The 18,931-nt window shown below is 40.3% G+C and overlaps 1 protein-coding gene across 2 annotated transcripts; it reads right to left on the bottom strand.

Moving 5' to 3' along the window:
- Window positions 1-8,695: 8,695 nt before the first annotated feature.
- On the bottom strand, window positions 8,696-18,767 carry LOC108715774 (mitochondrial import receptor subunit TOM22 homolog). 2 transcript variants are annotated; one of them, XR_001935579.2, is made up of 5 exons: window positions 18,598-18,766; window positions 14,515-14,633; window positions 11,949-12,066; window positions 10,012-10,201; window positions 8,696-9,917 (listed from the first exon to the last, which is right to left on the bottom strand). XR_001935579.2 is itself a non-coding variant. In XM_018261228.2 (4 exons), the coding sequence occupies exons 1-4, from the start codon at window positions 18,685-18,687 to the stop codon at window positions 10,139-10,141; spliced, it is 390 nt and encodes a 129-aa protein (XP_018116717.1). In that variant the 5' UTR covers window positions 18,688-18,767; the 3' UTR covers window positions 9,959-10,138. The 2 variants fall into 2 exon arrangements, 1 of the variants encoding a protein (XP_018116717.1); XM_018261228.2 differs by lacking the exon at window positions 8,696-9,917 and having other exon boundaries at window positions 9,959-10,201; window positions 18,598-18,767.
- Window positions 18,768-18,931: the final 164 nt, after the last annotated feature.

Genomic DNA, 18,931 nt, shown 5'->3' with positions numbered 1-18,931 from the left:
AACAGCAGATGGCACTGTCGATGAAGCTATGCATATGCCTCACCTGGAGCAAAGCACTATGGCAGTCATACCAATGTAAATATAACTAATTATGCAGAGTCTATGTGCTGTTTATACTACAGGAATTGCTGTTAAGGGAAAATGAATAGCCCTTATGGATTCAGTTCTCACATTAGACCCCATTATAGGAGAAGGAAAGCTATGAAGTCATTTAATTGCCAATAAATTAGCTGCAATAATGAAAGCTAGAATGCTTTATTTATTCTGTAGAATATTTTACCATACCTGAGTAAAAAGCTCTAGAAGCTCTCTGTTTGTTTAGCATAGCAGCTGCAGTATTTGCTTGGTGTGACATCACTTCCTGCCCGAGTCTCTCCCTGCTCTGGGCTCAGATTACAGCAGTGAAGGGAGAGGAGCAAACTGAGCATGCTCACGCCCGGGGCAAGGAGGTTTAAGCTGACGGCAGGAAGTCTAATACAGAAGCCCATGTGTACACAATAGAAGGAAAGAAATGCTGTGTTTCTTTTGACAGAGGACTCAGAGCAGCATTACTTTGAGGGTTTACTGGTATATTTAGGTGGACCTTTCTGATAAGGCTTATTTAGTTTTAACCTTTCCTTCTCCTTTAAGGGGCCTGTATAAACCAGATACCGTCTTTTTCCAGATGGCAGCCCGGTAAATCTGTTTATATACTGAATAAAGTACCCCCTCTTGTAAATGATAAGGATATTAAAAGTCACAGAGGAGTTTCAAGACCATATAAAAACACGAGGTTGGAGGCCGAATGTTTTTATACAGGTCATGGAGCTCCAAGGTAACTTCTATCTCTCATATTTTGCAACTGGGGGTACTTTATTTATTATAATACACCGGTTTCAGTGAGTCATGTGACAGAAATGACATCAGAACTCACCGTTTATAACTGATGACATCAGAACTCACCATTTATAAGGATATAATTTACAAGATATTCATGGCTTTTGTGTATTATAAAGAGATATCTCCCTATATATTGGGTTCAGTCCAGTTTGCACAGTGGAAACTGAATTCAGTGTTCCTTCTTGAAACAATACTTTCTGTGACCGTAGTAACGTCCACCCAATGACCAGCAGTAACATTGGGACTGTGCGATAATGCAATGCACTTCAGTCTTGGCTAAGCTGTCCATTAGAAAACACGTGCTTTTGCTCATGGCATTCTGATTCACACAACCTATTCTGACATTTGTGCCTCACTATCACATGTTGCGTAAACGAAGAACTATTTGTTTTCATCCTGAAAAATCGTAACTTGTGTTGCATGTTAAAATGTAGAATGTTTAATACAACCTGAATATGTTAGAACCACAGGGAAAGGCCTTTTACACAGCAGCATGGTTGTCCTTGGCTTGATCAGCTTTAAGGCACAGGTTCTGTACGTAAATTCCAGCTTTGTTACATGTTTTTTATGTAGGGAATAATGCCCCCCCCTTTTGTAAAATATAAGAATATTAAAAAGAGTTTCCATGACAGTTACCTTTTATGGCGGTCGTGGAACTCTGATGCGACTTCTAAAATTTGCGTATTTTCAGAGGACGTGACATTTTTTATAATACACAAGTTTTGATTATTTCACAAAGCACTGAATAGAATTGAGGGCCGCACTAAGCACTTATGAGGATTTCTTTTGCTGGATCTTTATGGCTCTTGTGTATTATATGTGATGTAATCACAGGCCTTTGTACCAGAAATTGATATCAGGTGGATCCTATATGTAGCTCTGGGTTTAAGCCTCGATTGCAAGCAAGCTGTGTTCTTTTTAAGCCCTTCATTATCCCTGGCTGCTGTTCATGTAACTGCATGATGTGTTGCCTCCGAGTTATCAAGGAAGGGGCCAGTCTTCTAATTTCTGATTATTTCTGGTGAGGCTTTTGCTTTTACTCATTCAGTTGTCTAATGCCTGTCTGTGCTGGTTACTCTCCTTCCTCCCCCCCCTGTGCTTAAAGGACCAGTAACATTAAAAAAAATTTGTTCTAAATTCGTTAGTATAGAACGAAAAATCAACACCAAGGCAAATAAAACTTTTGGATTGCAAAGACTTTATTAAGAGCTAACTTACCAAAACTCCACAGGACAGGAACTAACAAATTTTTTTAATGTTACTGGTCCTTTAAAGGGAAACTGAACATTTAATATAAGCTTTATCATACTGAAATAAGACATTTTCTAAATACAATCAACTGAAAATTCTGTACCGTTTCTGAAATAATCAATTTTATCTTCACTGTCTCTCTCTCAGCATCTGTCTCTCTTCATTCTGTCTTCATGCAGCAGTTGGGTGTCAGATAATCATTGACAGTTAGATCCAATATATCTTATAGGGGGGCTCCTTTTACCTAGAAGATGTATTAGAGCTCACTCTATTAATATGACCAGACATCAGGTCTCTCTACATGCAGAATTTGTGCAAAAAGCAGTTATTTTGTTTGTACTGGAATCAGTTATTTGAGTGAGCTCTAATACATCTGCAAATAAAGGAAGCCCCCCTATAAGATATATTGGATCTAACTGTCAGTGACTATCTGACACCCAACTGCTGCATGAAGACAGAATGAAGAGAATTCTTAAATTATTTTATTTAGAAAACTTTGTATTTCAGTATGATGAAGCTTATATTACATTTTCATGATAGTTCTCCTTTAAGGCCTCTTCCATTAGGTAAGGATATAATGACAGGACAGTGCTAGTCTGTTACAGTCAAGGGGTATACGTATGGGTATGGTTACATGCAATCACTTTGAAGGTTTAATGTTGTTTGCAATTGTATTAAGTGTTTTTAATGTTACCCTGCATAACCAGCCTTACATACCAGTGCTGAATGCGGTTAATTCTGATTTTGGCTTTTGTTTCTGCTTACTAAGCAGGAGTAAGTTGTGTACCTTTATTAAAATATTCCTGTTGAGCAGCCTGGGACAGATGTTTTGGCCGTGCAGTTAAGAGTCCTGACCACACGGGTTGTCTTACATGTGCTTGGCACCAATAGTACAGTTACACACACCCTGATTCCAAATGTGGCTCTGCCACCAAACCATAAAAAAAAGAAAACTTCTATCCATAAAGTTTAGGGTGAATTGAGTCTAAAAGAATTTTGTAGAAATGTAACCCCAGCAAACCACTGTTTCAAATTAGTTTGCAGAAAAGGAGACTCCATGAATAAGAAGCATACGATGAAAAAGGAAAGAAAATGCTATTTTTATGTGCTATTTGTTTACAGAGAAAATGTATTTTGTTATCCAAATAATAAATAAAGCAAGAGTATCAAAAAAACACTTGAGTGGCTTTCATTCTGTGACATTGCAGAGAAAACGGAATTTCCCTAACACCGGTTTGCATTAAAATCCGAAATCTTTATTGATCCACTTTTAAAATGCGCCCGAAACGCATCAAGCTCAGAATGATGTGCCTCCTTTTAACAGTGGATCAATAAAGATTTCGGATTTTAATGCTAACCGGTGTGCGGAAATTCCGTTTCCTCTCTTCCCTATCTTGTGCAGCGTGGGACACCAAGGGTATTCCAGCACCCGGCCACACATCCGTGGACTGCCTGCATTTTACAGAAGAGGAGCGGTGAGTCTGAGCGCTATTCTCTTATACATTGCAGAAAAAGACTGCAAGTACTCAAGGTATTTAGTTTCACTTTGTATTTAAATTTGCCCTTTGTATCAAGTAGTGTAAACAATACGGGAATGTATCATTAAAGGTGAATTAAAGCTTAAAAATAATATTGATAGGAAATAATGTGTTTTATATGCTAAACCTTGGCTGGAATTAGGGGTAGACAGGTTGGGGGGGGGTGCTTTAGGCATGTACCTCTGCTGCCTGCCTACTATGGGGCAAATTTACTAACGGGCCTAAATTCGATAATGAAGGAGATTGTCGCACTACTATTCTCCCTAACGCCAGGCGAATTTGCGCACTGGAGAATGGATGTAACTACGCTAATTCACTAAGATGCGGATTTTCCTGAACGTTACCTCTTGCACCAGACTTGCCTTCGCCAGCTCCAACCAGGCGAACCGCAATAGAGTAGATAGGAGTTCCTCAAAAAATAGTTGAAAACTTTTCAAAGTCCCAAAAACCGCTGGCGACTTTCCATTTTTCAGGGTGATAGGCTGAAAAAGATTGAAAATTGTTTTTGGGGGTACCCACCTTTCCCCCTACATTTGATAACATATGGCACCTAAACTATACAGTGGGCACATGTGTAGGACAATATAAGACCTCTATATAATTTTATTAAGGTTCCCTGGCCTTGTGTAATGTATTTGCTGCGGAATATACGGCCGTTGCCCGCCGTATGCAAGTTAGCCAACGCTAGCGTAACTTCGAACTGCTGATCATATTTTTGCTAGCGCAACTTTGCAAGCGTTCGGTACCCTGTTCGCAACTTTGGATCTTCATGAATTAGCGTTGTCCAGGCAAATTTACACTTGGTGAGGTGCTGCAATGTGCACAAAGCCAGCGATGGTGAATTTTCGCAGGTAAGTAAATTTGCTCCTATGAGTTCTGGCCCTTCTGTAGCTTGTCACCACCCCCCGCTCATCACTGTTCTTTCCCGTCCCTCCACTACTCATTATGTATTGCGTTGTAGGTATGAGCACAGCTAACAAGCTGAGGGTCTTGCCTTGATACAGTCACATTTTTGCACAGCACTTACTGCACCAGAAGGTTCAACTTATAGCAGTGACAATCCAGGGGAGCTTGGAATTTTGGATGTTAGGTCAACATTTTGGTTAGTGACACTCGTACGGTCAGTGTGTTGTGGGCACCTATTGAGAAACAACTTGGGGGTCGTCGGGTCATCAAGGCAGCACAGTATGGTGGGTGGCCCTAAACACATTAATAAGTGTCAGAGTAGTTGCTGTAATTTAGTTATAGCAGTAAAATATTCCTGATTCTCCTTATTTATAACTGAACAGCCACAATGTTGGTTAATGGGGTGAGGGCGAAATGTAAATAATGTCATCTAGGTTTTGACTTATTTGGCACAGTGAAAAGAAAGAGAAAGTTCTATAGATGGTTTTTTGTGGCTACGTAAAAGTAGGAATGCAGGATTATGCCTATTTCAGCAAGTGACTGGCCACACCAAATCCTTAAATATCACAGGACTAGTTGTCACACCAACAAGGAAATTGCAATTTTTTTCTTTGTGTGCCTGGTTCATTTTAACTGATCCTTATGCTCATTTTAGGTTCTGTTCAAGATTCAGCCAAATCCCAAATTAGTGGATTGAGTGAACCCCTACTTAAAATGCACATTATGCTTTCATTATATATTATGTTTTGGCTTCTGTACCAGCCCAAGGCAACCACAGCCCTTTAGCAGTAAAGATCCGTGTTTCCAAAGATGCCCCAGTAGCTCCCCATCTTCTTTTCTGCTGATTCACTGCACATGATCTGTGCTGCTGTCACTTACTGAGTTTAGGGACTGACTCACATTGTTCTGTGTATACAGCAGAACCCCAATTTTCTATTCCCCAGGGGAAACTGTGTAAATTCCGAGCAACCATTAAATCAGGGGATGTAAAATTGAAGTTTCGTTGTATTAGTACTAGGGATGCACCGAATCCAGGATTCGGTTCGGGATTCGGCCAGAATTCGGCCTTTTTCAGCAGGATTCAGATTCAGCTGAATCGAATCCGAATTTGCATATGCAAAATAGAGGCGGGGAGGGAAATCGCCAGACTTTTTGTCACAAAACAAGTAAAAAATGTATATGCAAATTCGGATTCGGTTGGGTATTCGACCAAATCTTTTGCGAAGGATTCGGGGGTTCTGCCGAATCCAAAATAGTGGATTCGGTGCATCCCTAATTAGTACATGGTAGGTCAAAAACCAGTGCAATTAGCATCAGACTTTTAAAATCATCCCTGTATTACAGGCAAACCTCATTTTCTAAAAGCATGTGTGTGTGTGTTGCAGACACTCCTAACAAAATACAAGATGGAGAGCTCCTGTGCACAACTTTATACTACAGGTATGGGACCTGTTATACAAAGTACCTGGGGTTTTCTGGATAACTGATCTTTCCATAATTTGGATCTTCATACCATGTGGCTACTAGAAAATTATATATACATTAAATAAACCCAATAGGCTGTTTTTGCTTCCAATAAGGATTCATTATACTGTATATTAGTTTTGATCAACTACAAGGTACTGTTTTATTATTATTATAGGCGAAAAGGAAATTATTTTTAAACATTTGGATTAAATGGATAAAATGGAGTCTATCGGAGACAAGTTTTACGTAATTCTGAGGTTTCTGGATAACTGGTTTCCGGATCACAGATCCCATACCTGTACTACAAAGATGCTGAAGCTTTCAGAGGAGTTCAGTATATACAGTAAGTTCAGTATATAACATATATCTTTTTTTTTTTTTTACCATATTCATATTTAGGGTTCAGTTCTCCTTTTAACATTTGTTCTGTGGGACTGTTTGACTTTCAATTATCTGAAATGTAAAATGCATTCTTCAGGGGTAGGCCCTGACCTTGGCAACCAGAAGACTCACAAAGCAATTTTTTAATTACTGTTATCAACTTTCTATCTGTTAGACCATCTCTTATTTATTTTCTGGATCTGCTGTGGGTCCTTTCCAAATAACCGTGTACAGTGCAGAAAAGGGCCTCCTCAAGCAACAAAAGAATAAGAGACCATTGCAAATTACCTTAGAAGACCACTGTATACATCCTACTAAAATTTCAAGTACTTTTGCCCCATTAGTTTACTATTTTCTTTATCATGGGGAATGATGGGCAGTAAGGCTGAGTTCAGATAGAGTAACTGCAGGTTTGGGTGAAACGCAGTTGGATTCTTCATCCCTTTCTAGGACCTATGAGTTACCACCAATAGGTTGGGCTGGGGTTTAACCCTATGGGTTATTAACTTTCACTTCTCTCTATGGAACGAATGCCATTGATGTATTTTATATGGTCCTTCCTGTTATAAAGAAAGTCTAACTGTTCCCATTTTCATTTGTATTGTGTCCATTTTGCAAACTTATCAAAATATTACTTACACCTCCCCCTTTCCTACAAGTGAAATGATGTTAGGAATGTCTTAATTCTTGGCTAATCTAAATCAGTGTTTGCATGTGAGGCTGCCCTGTAAGCCAAGATCATAACCAATTGGAAGAAGAAAGATCTCTCTATTCATTGCTCTTGGAAACATGGATGGTCTTTAACTTTGCAACTTACCAACATCCATTCATTACAAATGTTCTATGGTTTAAGTTATATATGTATGTATGTATTGCTATTGAAAGTCATCAGCTTATTGGCCCGTGTATGGGGCCCTCCGACGGGCTTCCCTGATCGATATCTGGGGGAAAGTCAGCCAGATGACGATCGGACGTGACTAAAAATTCCGTCGGATCGTGGCTGCATCTGTTTGTCGGTGCGGTCCCGCGATCCGACCACCCGTTACCCACCGTTAGGATCCGATCATTGGGTCCTAGGGCCCACAATCTGATCAGCCCGATATTGCCCACATCAAGGTGGGCATATCGGGGAGAGATCCGTTCGTTTGGTGACATTGCCAAACAAGCGCATCTCTCCGTGTATGGCCACCAGACAGTTGACACAATGTAAGACGAGCCAACCAATTAACAGACCTATCTTCCTGGAGGAGACTGGATCTTGCAACATTGTTTGAAAAGTAACAACCAGGAGTTAAACAATTTGCAATTACATTTACAAATAAAGCACTAAAAAATTTTTTTATAAATTAATATTTGAAAGTTGCTTGTAATTGTGTTTTTTTTTTTTATTAAGCAAAAAACATTGGGTTGACATGTCCTTTAAATTGTAAAATTAAACATACAGAATACATACAAATACTGAACAATATAGGAAGAAGGTCCTGTTATTGGATCTTACAGCCTAAACAATAAACCTATTTCCTGCATGTTGTCCTGCCCATTGGTAAGTCATTTCAGTCCCTGGGGCACCTAACAGAATAGCATTCCTTAATTAAGGGGCAGATCAAAGGTCAAGGGGAATTTTCGAATAAAAAAAATTTTGAATTTCAAGCTATTTTTTGGACTAGGGACTAGTCCAAATTCAATTCGAAAAAAATTTGAAAATTCGAATATCGAAATTTATCATGTACTTTCTCTTTAAAAATTTAACTTCGACCATTCGCCATCTAAAACCTGCAGAGTTGCTGTTTTAGCCTATGGGGGACCTCCTAGAACCTATTTGGAGTCAATTGGTGGACTTTGAAAAATCAACGGTTTTTTTTTTTGGGGAAAAACTTCAAAATTGAATTCGATACGCTATTCCTTTGATTTGTCTGAATACGGACCTATTTGATTGAAAATGGACCTATTCGACCAAAAGAAGCTTTGACTTAGTTTCGGTTGGTCTTTTTGAATTATAATTTCTGAGATTTTTCAATTCGAAATAAGACCCTTGATAAATATCCCCCTTAGTGTGGCTTTCTTTATCCTTTACTTAAAAAAATGTGTGTGTTATTTGGGTGGATAACTTGGACTTGGGCATAAGAGCTGACTTATAACCTGAATAACATTGGGTTAGTGGATGTCTCTATGTAGTTTAAACACTCAAACTTTATTATCCGAATCAGATAATTTACTGAACAATTTAGGATTATTTGGAAGAGCTGGTTATTAGAAACATCACAAACACACAGTTTAATTTGAACCTTTTTTAATTTGTGGAAAAAAAACAAGAGAAATAAAAACAGGCAAATGAACCAGTTCCACAATATCACCAGGCATTAAAAGTCCTGCAGACATAGGATGTCTGAACACAGTATAGAATTTATAAAATAAACGACTGGCCGTGAACTCATTTACAGACTAAAATCTTCCCTCTCCATGGTGTGTGCTGTCGTCAGGCTGACTCCATGCTGCAGTTAAGGCTTCTTAAATGCAACACCCTCAGCATTCAGCACGCTATTCCCAGCATCATTATAACTAAGGGCAGGACTCCACGGACGATTCAGGCGCGATCTGATACGACACGACTGTCGGATGCAGACACAGCGTGCATCGTCTGCATCCAACAGTCGTGTTGCATCAACGCTGCGAAACAATCCGACAACAGAATTTCTTACCTTATTTCCGTCGCATCCGACGGGACGTCTGCGTTTTTGCACAGCGCGTCGGCTCGCACCAGAATCGTCCGAGGAGTCCTGCCCTAAGGCAGCTTGAGTGCTTATGTTGCAATCCATGTGTGAGCCTTTCGCATGCTCAAAGTGTGAGGCTACATTTGGGAATGTGCCACATTCTGAGGAAAGGGACAAGAAGTATTCCAAAAATAATGTTTTTTACAGCTAACACGGAATATGGTAGTATATAATGTATTTTTTGTATTATTGATAACAAAACACCAAATCAAGTTAGAGACATAAGCTGCAACCTGCTCACTGATTAACCCGTAAGACCCCTCTGGAATTACAGAAATGTATCTATAGTAGGTCTTCCAACGAGATACATCAAAGAGCCCTTGCTCCAGGTTATGTAACATGAACTCCTGGGCCACTCCAGAACCCCTTTGTGGAATGCTGTCCCTTATCACAGTACAGAGGCAGAAGCAGGCTGCAATGTAAAGCTTACAGGCTGTTTGTAGGGTCCATGGAGCACAAAGAGAAGTTTAGAAATGCCATGCAAGAGAGAAGAAACCATTTAATTTAACAGCCACTTGTCTGAGGCCATCTGTATGTCATCCACAATGGAAGCGTGACCATCTAATAGGCGTTATCCCTTCCACCCCAGAGTCACAGAATCTGTTACACAGAGAGAGCGGCTGAAGGCGTTCCTGTATAAACTTATCTCTGCAGAAAATCATTCATGATTCTGGCCCTCTTCTTCTTTATTAAAGAGAAAGTTTGCAGATAAGATGAATTCCATGTTTCTTTTTCCTGTGTTTATTGTACGCTTGCTTATTCTTATTGAATAAAATATTCTTGAAATACAAAAAAAAAAAAAAAAAGATGAATTCCATGCACAGCACTCAAGGAGGATGATAGTCAAGGAGACTGGTCTTCCATGTTTTCTTTAACCATCAAAATAATTAACAAGAAAAAAAAAAAAAAGAAGAAAATTTTTAAACGACTAAAGGTGCTTGTGTTCTACACTTTTCCCGGAAGTGGAGGGACAGGACCGGACATTCCAGTAGAAGGGCCTAGGAGTATCTGTGCAGAAAAGAAAGAAGCTTTTATACACCCATTAAAGCACATGTAAAGTCTAAAATAGAATAAGGCTAGAAATGCTGTATTTTGTATACTAAACATAAGCATGAACTTACTGCACCACAAGCCTAATCAAACAAATAATTTATGCTTTCAAAGTTGGCTACAGGGGGTCACCATCTTGTAACTTTGTTAAACATCTTTGCCTGACCCTGCACATGCTCAGTGTGGTCTGGGATTGGGGATTGTCACAAACAAAGCTGCTTGAGTTCTGCATGGCTGGGAAGTAAGGTGTGGGGCTCCCCCTGCAGTTCATAAGTATGATTGTTTCCCTGCTCAGCAGTTAGGGACCGTCTGACAATTCCTATCCACAGCAGTAAATGAAGGGAGAATTTCACTGCATACAGTCAGGTTTCTTATAAGAACAGTACACATTTTTTTAATTAAAGTATATTGGAGATAGGTTTCTTTTTCATTAAAGAGAATAAAAATGTGATTACATTTTTTTGCCTTTCCTTGTCCTTTAAGAGTGCCTGATTAAAAACATCAGCCCCAAAATAATTACTAACTGCTCATAGATCTCCAGATTCACATTAAGAAATACAAGGTATAAATCACTAAAATAGTGAGCGTTTTATTTATTTTAATTTTATCCCAGGACCTCATTGCCGTACATCAATTTCACAAATTCTACAGCTGCCATTGTTATCTGAGCGGAAAACATATCCCTTTGCACTGTTCATGTGATAAGATGGATTTTTTTCAGTAGAAAAGAGAACATGAAAAATGCTGGCCCACAAAGAAAGCTTGAGAACAGGAACATCGTCCAACCACATGCCAAGCCTCCTCCTAGTGAATTTAATGGAAATGACCTATTGTCATTGGTATAGTTAGGTGGTTTTTAGACCAAAAACAGCTTCTACCAAGAATACAAGGGGGTTCCATGAAGTCATGCTCATTTATTAACACTGGGCAAATCTGCACCTGGGCAGTAACCCGTGGTAACCAATTACATTTTTGCTTCTGTTCATTATTCAACCTACAGCTTGAAGCAATTACTCATTGGTTTCTATGGGTTACTGCCCATGTGCAATTTCCAAGTTGTTATTAGTGATGCACCTAATCCAGGATTCGGTTCGGGATTCGGCCTTTTTCCGCAGGATTCGGATTTGGGTGAATCCTTCTGCCTGGCCGAACCGAATCCTAATTTGCATATTCAAATTAGGGGTGGATAGGGAAATTGCATGACTTTTTGTCACAAAACAAGGAAGTAAAAATGTTTTCCCCTTCTCACCCCTAATTTGGATATGCAAATTAGGATTCGGCCGAATCTTTAGTGAAGGATTCGGGGGTTCGGCCGTAACCAAAATAGTGGATTCGGTGCATCCCTAGTTGTTATAAATGAGCCCCAATGACAGGTGGCAAGAGCTATTTTGGGCATTTCTTCAATGGTGAAGAAACCGCCTTATTTAACATTAGAATGAAGAAATTTACTAATAAGGCTTGTGTCAGCTCTAGCTGGTAGTATGAGACCATGGAATATTCCCCTGATCAACAAACTGAGCTTAAGTGTGCTCCAATAATAAACCCTTGTTACACATGCAACAAAATGCAGTTTATTTAGATTCATTCTCCCCTTTCTATTATTATTCTATTTATATTTGTTAGTCTTATTGTCTATACTAGTAAAGCACCAGGACACTAATGATTAGATAAGACGACAAGTAGGTAGGTCACTGCTCTCACTCACCTGTCTTTGTTGTAGCTGTTGTTGCTGCTCCATCTGCAGTTTCTCTGTTTCAAACACTACTGGCAAAACCAGGATCATGAATGAAGTGGTTCCTATCCACAATGCTGAGCGGGAAAAGCTTCAAGGAAAGAAGAGAGCGTGAAAGCATCTTGCCATGCACGGCTAGGTGTGACTGCTGAAATGCAAATATATACTAGCTACACAATCCACAGTTGCTTAGTGCTTTAACATAGCAAACATCAAAATAAGGGGCCTGAGCTCAGAAAAGTCAGGTGAAGCTTTTTTTCTTCTAGTTTGGTGCACCCATGTTGTTATGGTTATTTGTGACTAACTACTTTTTAAAACTACAATTAAGCATTCAGTGAACAGACTAGTCCTTTGGTTCTGTTCCTCTAGCTCATGTAACAAGCCTTAAACTGGGGTTACACTGACAAATATCCCTACTACTTGCCCTCACAAATTTCAAGAAGAAAAGCTGCTTATGCTAGCTGGAATTCTCTAAGTCACTTATTAGAAGGCTAAAAGATTTAGGGACACATGTTTGGATTTAGGAGGGTTTGTTCTAAGCAAGAAAACTAAGGGTAGATTCTTAGATCAGAATCAAGAGGATTTTCATTGGACAATACTGACATTTTAACAGCCCGCCAGCTTCCACCAAGTTAATGAAAAAATACCCTTCATCAGTGATAAGTTAAAAATACTTCCATTGTCTTATTAACAATCATACTTTTCAAATTTGTCCCAATCTAGCGAGCAGCAGTAATTGGACAGATCTGTATTCACAAGTTACTGTCCATTGAAAGACCTTGAAGAAAAAAGGCATGTGCAAAGGAAAACATAACCTGCACTAATCCCGCGCATGTTCCTAAATTGTGCAAATTAGACATAATTCTTGTGTCCAACACTTAGTACAGAAAACAACAGCTTGTGCCTATGTTAGCCGACCCAGCACAATGGTCAAGGAATCCCTGTTCTAAAGTTTTGCTATGGACAGGAATAAGGCTCCACACACATTTGGCATGCGCCTTAAAGGAGACATATAGTATAAATGCAAAAACTCTAATTTTGTAGGCAATTATAAGTAATATATGGTGTTGCTTTTACATGGTGCTAAAAATGTATATTATCTTTAAAAATAGCCCCTTTATTGGAGCTCCCTATAGATGTTCACTGGTCCCTGTCTGTGTTTCAAATGAGGGGTGGGCGTGTCCTTAATTTTCACAGCCAGAAGCAGAGTAGGAGGGGGACAGCCAATCACAGCCCTGCAGTCACACAAGCACAGACATGCTTCAGTTCCCTATCAGGTCCTGCTAGCTGCTGATTGGTTCCTGTCCTACAGTGCAGTGAGCTAAGAGTCGCCGGCTCCCCTGCACAGCCTGGGAATTCAGGGAGCAGGAAGGGAAGGGAGGGATTATTAGGGTTTTTGCAGAAATATTCAATAAATCAGCCTGAAACACTACTTTTTTTAAGCACATAGCAAACATCAAAATAAGGGGCCTGAGCTCAGAAAAGTCAGGTGAAGCTTTTTTTCTTCTAGTTTGGTGCACCCATGTTGTTATGGTTATTTGTGACTAACTACTTTTTAAAAGATTTGGCTTTAATTCCTTTCCTATACAAATCCATAGGAACGTGTATTTTTGGGGAGTTTAGGCATCTACATTTTTCTGGATATAAATGCTCCATGCTGCCCCTAGCCAAATGTCAAATTGGCGTGTTCGGGGCCCACCTCAGTCAAGAGCTCCATATCCAACAAATGGGTGGGGATGTGCCAGTGCAAGCAGTTCCTGCTGGGGGGAGCAGGGCCTGGATCAGCAATGCTAGGGTTAAAACCAGGGTGTTTCCAGTGTCACACTAGTCCAGTCCTAACCTGCACATAGCCCGGTGGTACCTGTAGTTTGGGAATGGGAAAGAGAGGTGCAGACACTGCACTTTTTTCTTTAGTCGCACTGGTTTGGAAGCAGCTCAATCCTGCCATAGGCCAATTACAAATAAAAACACCCCTGGACCCTATGCAAGAAATGCATCATCTCCAGTCCAGTGTGACTGACGGAATTGAACAGAACTCTAAACGATGTTGGAGTGTCACCTGAGGTAAGTAATGCTGGGTTGAGAAAGGGAGGCATTGAGTCCATTTTTAAATAGAAAAAGGTTGATGCCTAAACCCCTTCCCCCAGTAATACTAGCACGTTCCTATGGATTTTATAGGCGAGCATCAGTATAATAATTGGGTGCTTACCCGAGATCTCTGTACAATCCAGTCCAGGTGCACACACTCCGTAGAGTGAAACCCAATAATCCATCTTTACAGTCTTCGATGCACACACACACCTGGCCCAGGGCCACAGAGGAGATTCAAGAACAGGACAAAGATGGCGGCATGGTGCTCATACAGAAATACCCCAGGCTGGTGCAGTTTTTAAAGAACAGGAGCACTGACCTGGGGTCTCAGTTATCCTAGCATTTTGGTAACCCCAGTGATTACGTGTCTCCACCTCCTTAATGTGTTAATCAATGTGGACACACAGCAGCCTTCACTGCATTTACACGTATGGTATTTGCCACCTACCTGTACAACTTCTTGGCAGCACAAACGGAGAAGTCGAAAGATGTACCAGCCACAGTTCGGAAACTTTCAGGGAACATTTCCGTCAGTCCCCAGAGCCTCTCTGATAAAGTCTCTTCCAGCTAATTGAGAGAACAAACCACAAAGAGTGATCAGTGCAGAATGGAGATGGGCATCAGTGTTCTTGCACTATACCCCGCTCTAAACGGGAACAGTTTTGTAATTCTGGAAGACCAACAGTGACCCTCGCCCCACTGTTGAACTATAATTGCCAGCATCTCATATTGCCACTGCCATATAGCAGTAGCCTGTGGGACTATTTTGACAAAGAAAAAAGTCCTCAGGGATCCATGCTGGGTCCTTTTCATTTTAATATATTTATATCTGCAGATGGCACAAAGATCTGCAACAGAGTGGATACTAGCAATGTGCAATTTGACAAATTGATGGCATGTGGATGGAGATTGTCAGCAGCTCTTCTTAGCCAAACACAGAATCATTCATAGAAATAATCAGGGACAAGGCTTTTGGATCTTAAAGGAGAACTAAACCCTAAAAATGATTACTGCTAAAAATGCCATATTTTATATAGTGAATAATAGTAATTAGGAGTGCTCTACCTTCATTAAACCAGTGTGGGTCTCAGGTGCTCAACTGGAAGACCCTCGCCCGCTTTTTGTGTCAACTTAGCATCCAGAACAAGAAATAGAGCAGCACACTCAAATTGATGCAACAATCCGTAGTGTTTTATTAGCCCATATACGTTTCGGGCCCTACTGGACCCTTTATCAAGCCTTTATTATAATATTTTATATAGTGAACTTATTGCACCGGCCTTTAAGTTTCAGCATCTCAATAGCAGCAATGATCCAGGACTTCAAACTTGTCAAAGGGGGTCACCATCTTGGAAAGTGTCTGCGACACTCACATGCTCAGTGGGCTCTGAGCAGCTGTTGAGAAGCTAAGCTTAGGGGCTGTCACAAATAATCAAGCAGAAAATGAGGTTTGTCTGTAATATAAGCTGATGCTACAGGGCTGATTATTAAATTCTGATGCTAATTGCACTGGTTTCTGTGCTGCCATGTAATAATTATCTGTATTAATTACTAATCAGCCTTATATTGTGACATTTCTATTCTATGTGTACTGTATATTGTGAGTGGGTCCCTAAGCTCAGTAAGTGACAGCAGCACAGAGCATGTGCAGTGAATCAGCAGAAAAAAAGATGGGGAGCTACTGGGGCATCTTTGGAGACACAGATCTTTACTGCTAAAGGGCTGTGGTTGCCTTGGGCTGGTACAGAAGGCCAATATATTATGTACAACATTTCTAGCTACTTCTTTAGTTTAACTTTCCTTGTCCTTTAAATGTAATGAGACACGTAAAATAATCACACAAAAACGGTGATGTTACGTGACGGCTGAATGGTAATTTCCTGCAGATGACAACAGAAAAAAAGGATCTAGGAATGATACATAAAAGCAAGTAATGTGGCAAAGCAGTGGGAAAGGATCAGAGATTACACTGTATATGAGGAGGTATATTAGAGGTCAGAGATAGGTTACATTGTCACTTTGCAGGAAACATTGACGTTTTGGATATATCAGGTATATAGTTCCATTTGTTTAGCAGGAGGCACTAGTGCTGCACAAAGAAAAACTTCCGCTATAAACCTTATGTTCTGTATGGCAGGGAACAGAGCAGTATGAATGCTGCCGAGGGAAGAAAATAAATATAAATATATTTTTTTAAATTATTCCACTATTATGCTATTGATAAGTGTATAACTGTTTTTTCCTATTTCATTTGTAAGGATTTGTTTCTTGTTCTAGCCATCAGTTGAAAATGCCGCCTGGCTGTTGGGACAATGATCATGACAATCATTGATTTTCATTTTACAGTTATTCTTATATCTTAGTGCTTATTTTGCTTTTCCGGTGCTCTGCTATCTATCATCCATTTCAATTTCAAGACTGCTTGAAAGGATACATGTGTTTAGCTTGAGACCTGCGGAACAAAATCATTTAAATAATAAACCTACTGCAAATATAAAATGAGACCAACTGCAAACGGTCTTAGCATGCTTCTGGTGATCAAACTAAAAGTTACTTTTAAAAGGTGGCCAACCTGTTTAACCCCTTAACCCAACACCATAGTAAATGCGCACACCTTAGAAGTTAGAAATGTGAAGGGATGCATGTGACATGAAACATTCAAGTATAGAAGAATGCAACAGTAATTGTGTAGCAGTTTAAGGAATTTAAACCTATTTGGGACTGATACAAAACTAAGATAAAACTACAATTAAGCATTCAGTGAACAGACTAGTCCTTTGGTTCTGTTCCTCTAGCTCATGTAACAAGCCTTAAACTGGGGTTACACTGACAAATATCCCTACTACTTGCCCTCACAAATTTCAAGAAGAAAAGCTGCTTACGCTAGCTGGAATTCTCTAAGTCACTTATTAGAAGGCTAAAAGATTTAGGGACACATGTTTGGATTTAGGAGGGTTTGTTCTAAGCAAGAAAACTAAGGGTAGATTCTTAGATCAGAATCAAGAGGATTTTCATTGGACAATACTGACATTTTAACAGCCCGCCAGCTTCCACCAAGTTAATGAAAAAATACCCTTCATCAGTGATAAGTTAAAAATACTTCCATTGTCTTATTAACAATCATACTTTTCAAATTTGTCCCAATCTAGCGAGCAGCAGTAATTGGACAGATCTGTATTCACAAGTTACTGTCCATTGAAAGACCTTGAAGAAAAAAGGCATGTGCAAAGGAAAACATAACCTGCACTAATCCCGCGCATGTTCCTAAATTGTGCAAATTAGACATAATTCTTGTGTCCAACACTTAGTACAGAAAACAACAGCTTGTGCCTATGTTAGCCGACCCAGCACAATGGTCAAGGAATCCCTGTTCTAAAGTTTTGCTATGGACAGGAATAAGGCTCCACACACATTTGGCATGCGCCTTAAAGGAGACATATAGTATAAATGCAAAAACTCTAATTTTGTAGGCAATTATAAGTAATATATGGTGTTGCTTTTACATGGTGCTAAAAATGTATATTATCTTTAAAAATAGCCCCTTTATTGGAGCTCCCTATAGATGTTCACTGGTCCCTGTCTGTGTTTCAAATGAGGGGTGGGCGTGTCCTTAATTTTCACAGCCAGAAGCAGAGTAGGAGGGGGACAGCCAATCACAGCCCTGCAGTCACACAAGCACAGACATGCTTCAGTTCCCTATCAGGTCCTGCTAGCTGCTGATTGGTTCCTGTCCTACAGTGCAGTGAGCTAAGAGTCGCCGGCTCCCCTGCACAGCCTGGGAATTCAGGGAGCAGGAAGGGAAGGGAGGGATTATTAGGGTTTTTGCAGAAATATTCAATAAATCAGCCTGAAACACTACTTTTTTTAAGCACAATTCTTCTATAACTAAATGAGTATAATTCACTGGTACTTTTTTACACAAAATATCTCCTTTAAGAATGAGTGCAATTACAGGGTGTACAAGGCAAGGCCCCAGCACCCCATCCCCTTCCATGTTAGTCACAGTTTGCTAAACAGGAGCTAAAATGCCTTTCGGTGTCAAGAGCAAATCTTTCTCAGTCTAGGGAAAATATCACACTGTGGATAAAAAGAATTTAGTAGTAACTGGGCCCTTCTGCCATTAGGAATCCAATCACACTAATGCCATTTTGGACTTATAGTTATAACCATCGTGAATTTGATTGTCACATGATCCTGTATCTTGATTAACCCCCAGCCCTGGGAGAAGATGTGGGAGATGCAGACGCGCTACACAGTCATTACCTTCAGTCACAAGCCCCCCTGTCCCTAATTACACTGACAAACACAATGTCATTCGTCTCCTCCGGCCAAATGAGATCTCTAGTAAGAAGCAAGAGCGGCAGTTACAAATGCCATTTAGTGCAATAGCCTCTCAAACACAAGGCAGGGCGAGCAGCGCGTAATGTAGCGCCAGGACCCCCAGTCTGACAGCAGAGACTACCGGGCCGGGCGCACCCGCGTCACCAAAACCATCCCCCCAACTAATGGCAGCGCTAGATCAGAGAATCACCTCTTCATCACCCTCATCTTCCTCCTCAAGGCCGGAGCTTCTCGCTGCAGCCTGCAAAGTCTCCAGCGGCAGATCGGACGGAAAGGACATGTCTGTACAGCGTGCGAGAACTCACAAGGGTCAGGCTGCCGGAAGTACGTCACCAGCAACAGCCGGCGAACTACCATAGAGTTGGAGGAATCGATTAGAGTGTTATGGTTCATTGTATGAAGAGGTCAAAACTCAAACAAGTTTACTCTGTGTCCCCTCACATGTGCATTATGTCCTGTAAACGATTCCAGATCCTTTCCCTCATTTATAATCCCATCCTGTATTTAATGCCAACTGCTTTCTC

The sequence above is a fragment of the Xenopus laevis genome, chromosome 4S (genome assembly GCF_017654675.1).
Source record: "Xenopus laevis strain J_2021 chromosome 4S, Xenopus_laevis_v10.1, whole genome shotgun sequence".
NCBI classification, from domain to species: Eukaryota; Metazoa; Chordata; class Amphibia; order Anura; family Pipidae; genus Xenopus; species Xenopus laevis.
This window is presented reverse-complemented; position numbering and strand designations above follow the sequence as displayed.

What these genes read in the sequence shown, in the direction of transcription:
- LOC108715774 (XM_018261228.2), bottom strand. Translation starts at nt 18,687, where the DNA reads ATGTCCTTTCCGTCCGATCTGCCGCTGGAGACTTTGCAGGCTGCAGCG. An exon ending in GCTGCCAAGAAGTTGTACAG is followed by an intron (nt 12,067 to 14,514) that starts GTAGGTGGCAAA and finishes CTTTCCTTGAAG; the next exon opens with CTTTTCCCGCTCAGCATTGT. An exon ending in AACAGCTACAACAAAGACAG is followed by an intron (nt 10,202 to 11,948) that starts GTGAGTGAGAGC and finishes TTTTCTGCACAG; the next exon opens with ATACTCCTAGGCCCTTCTAC.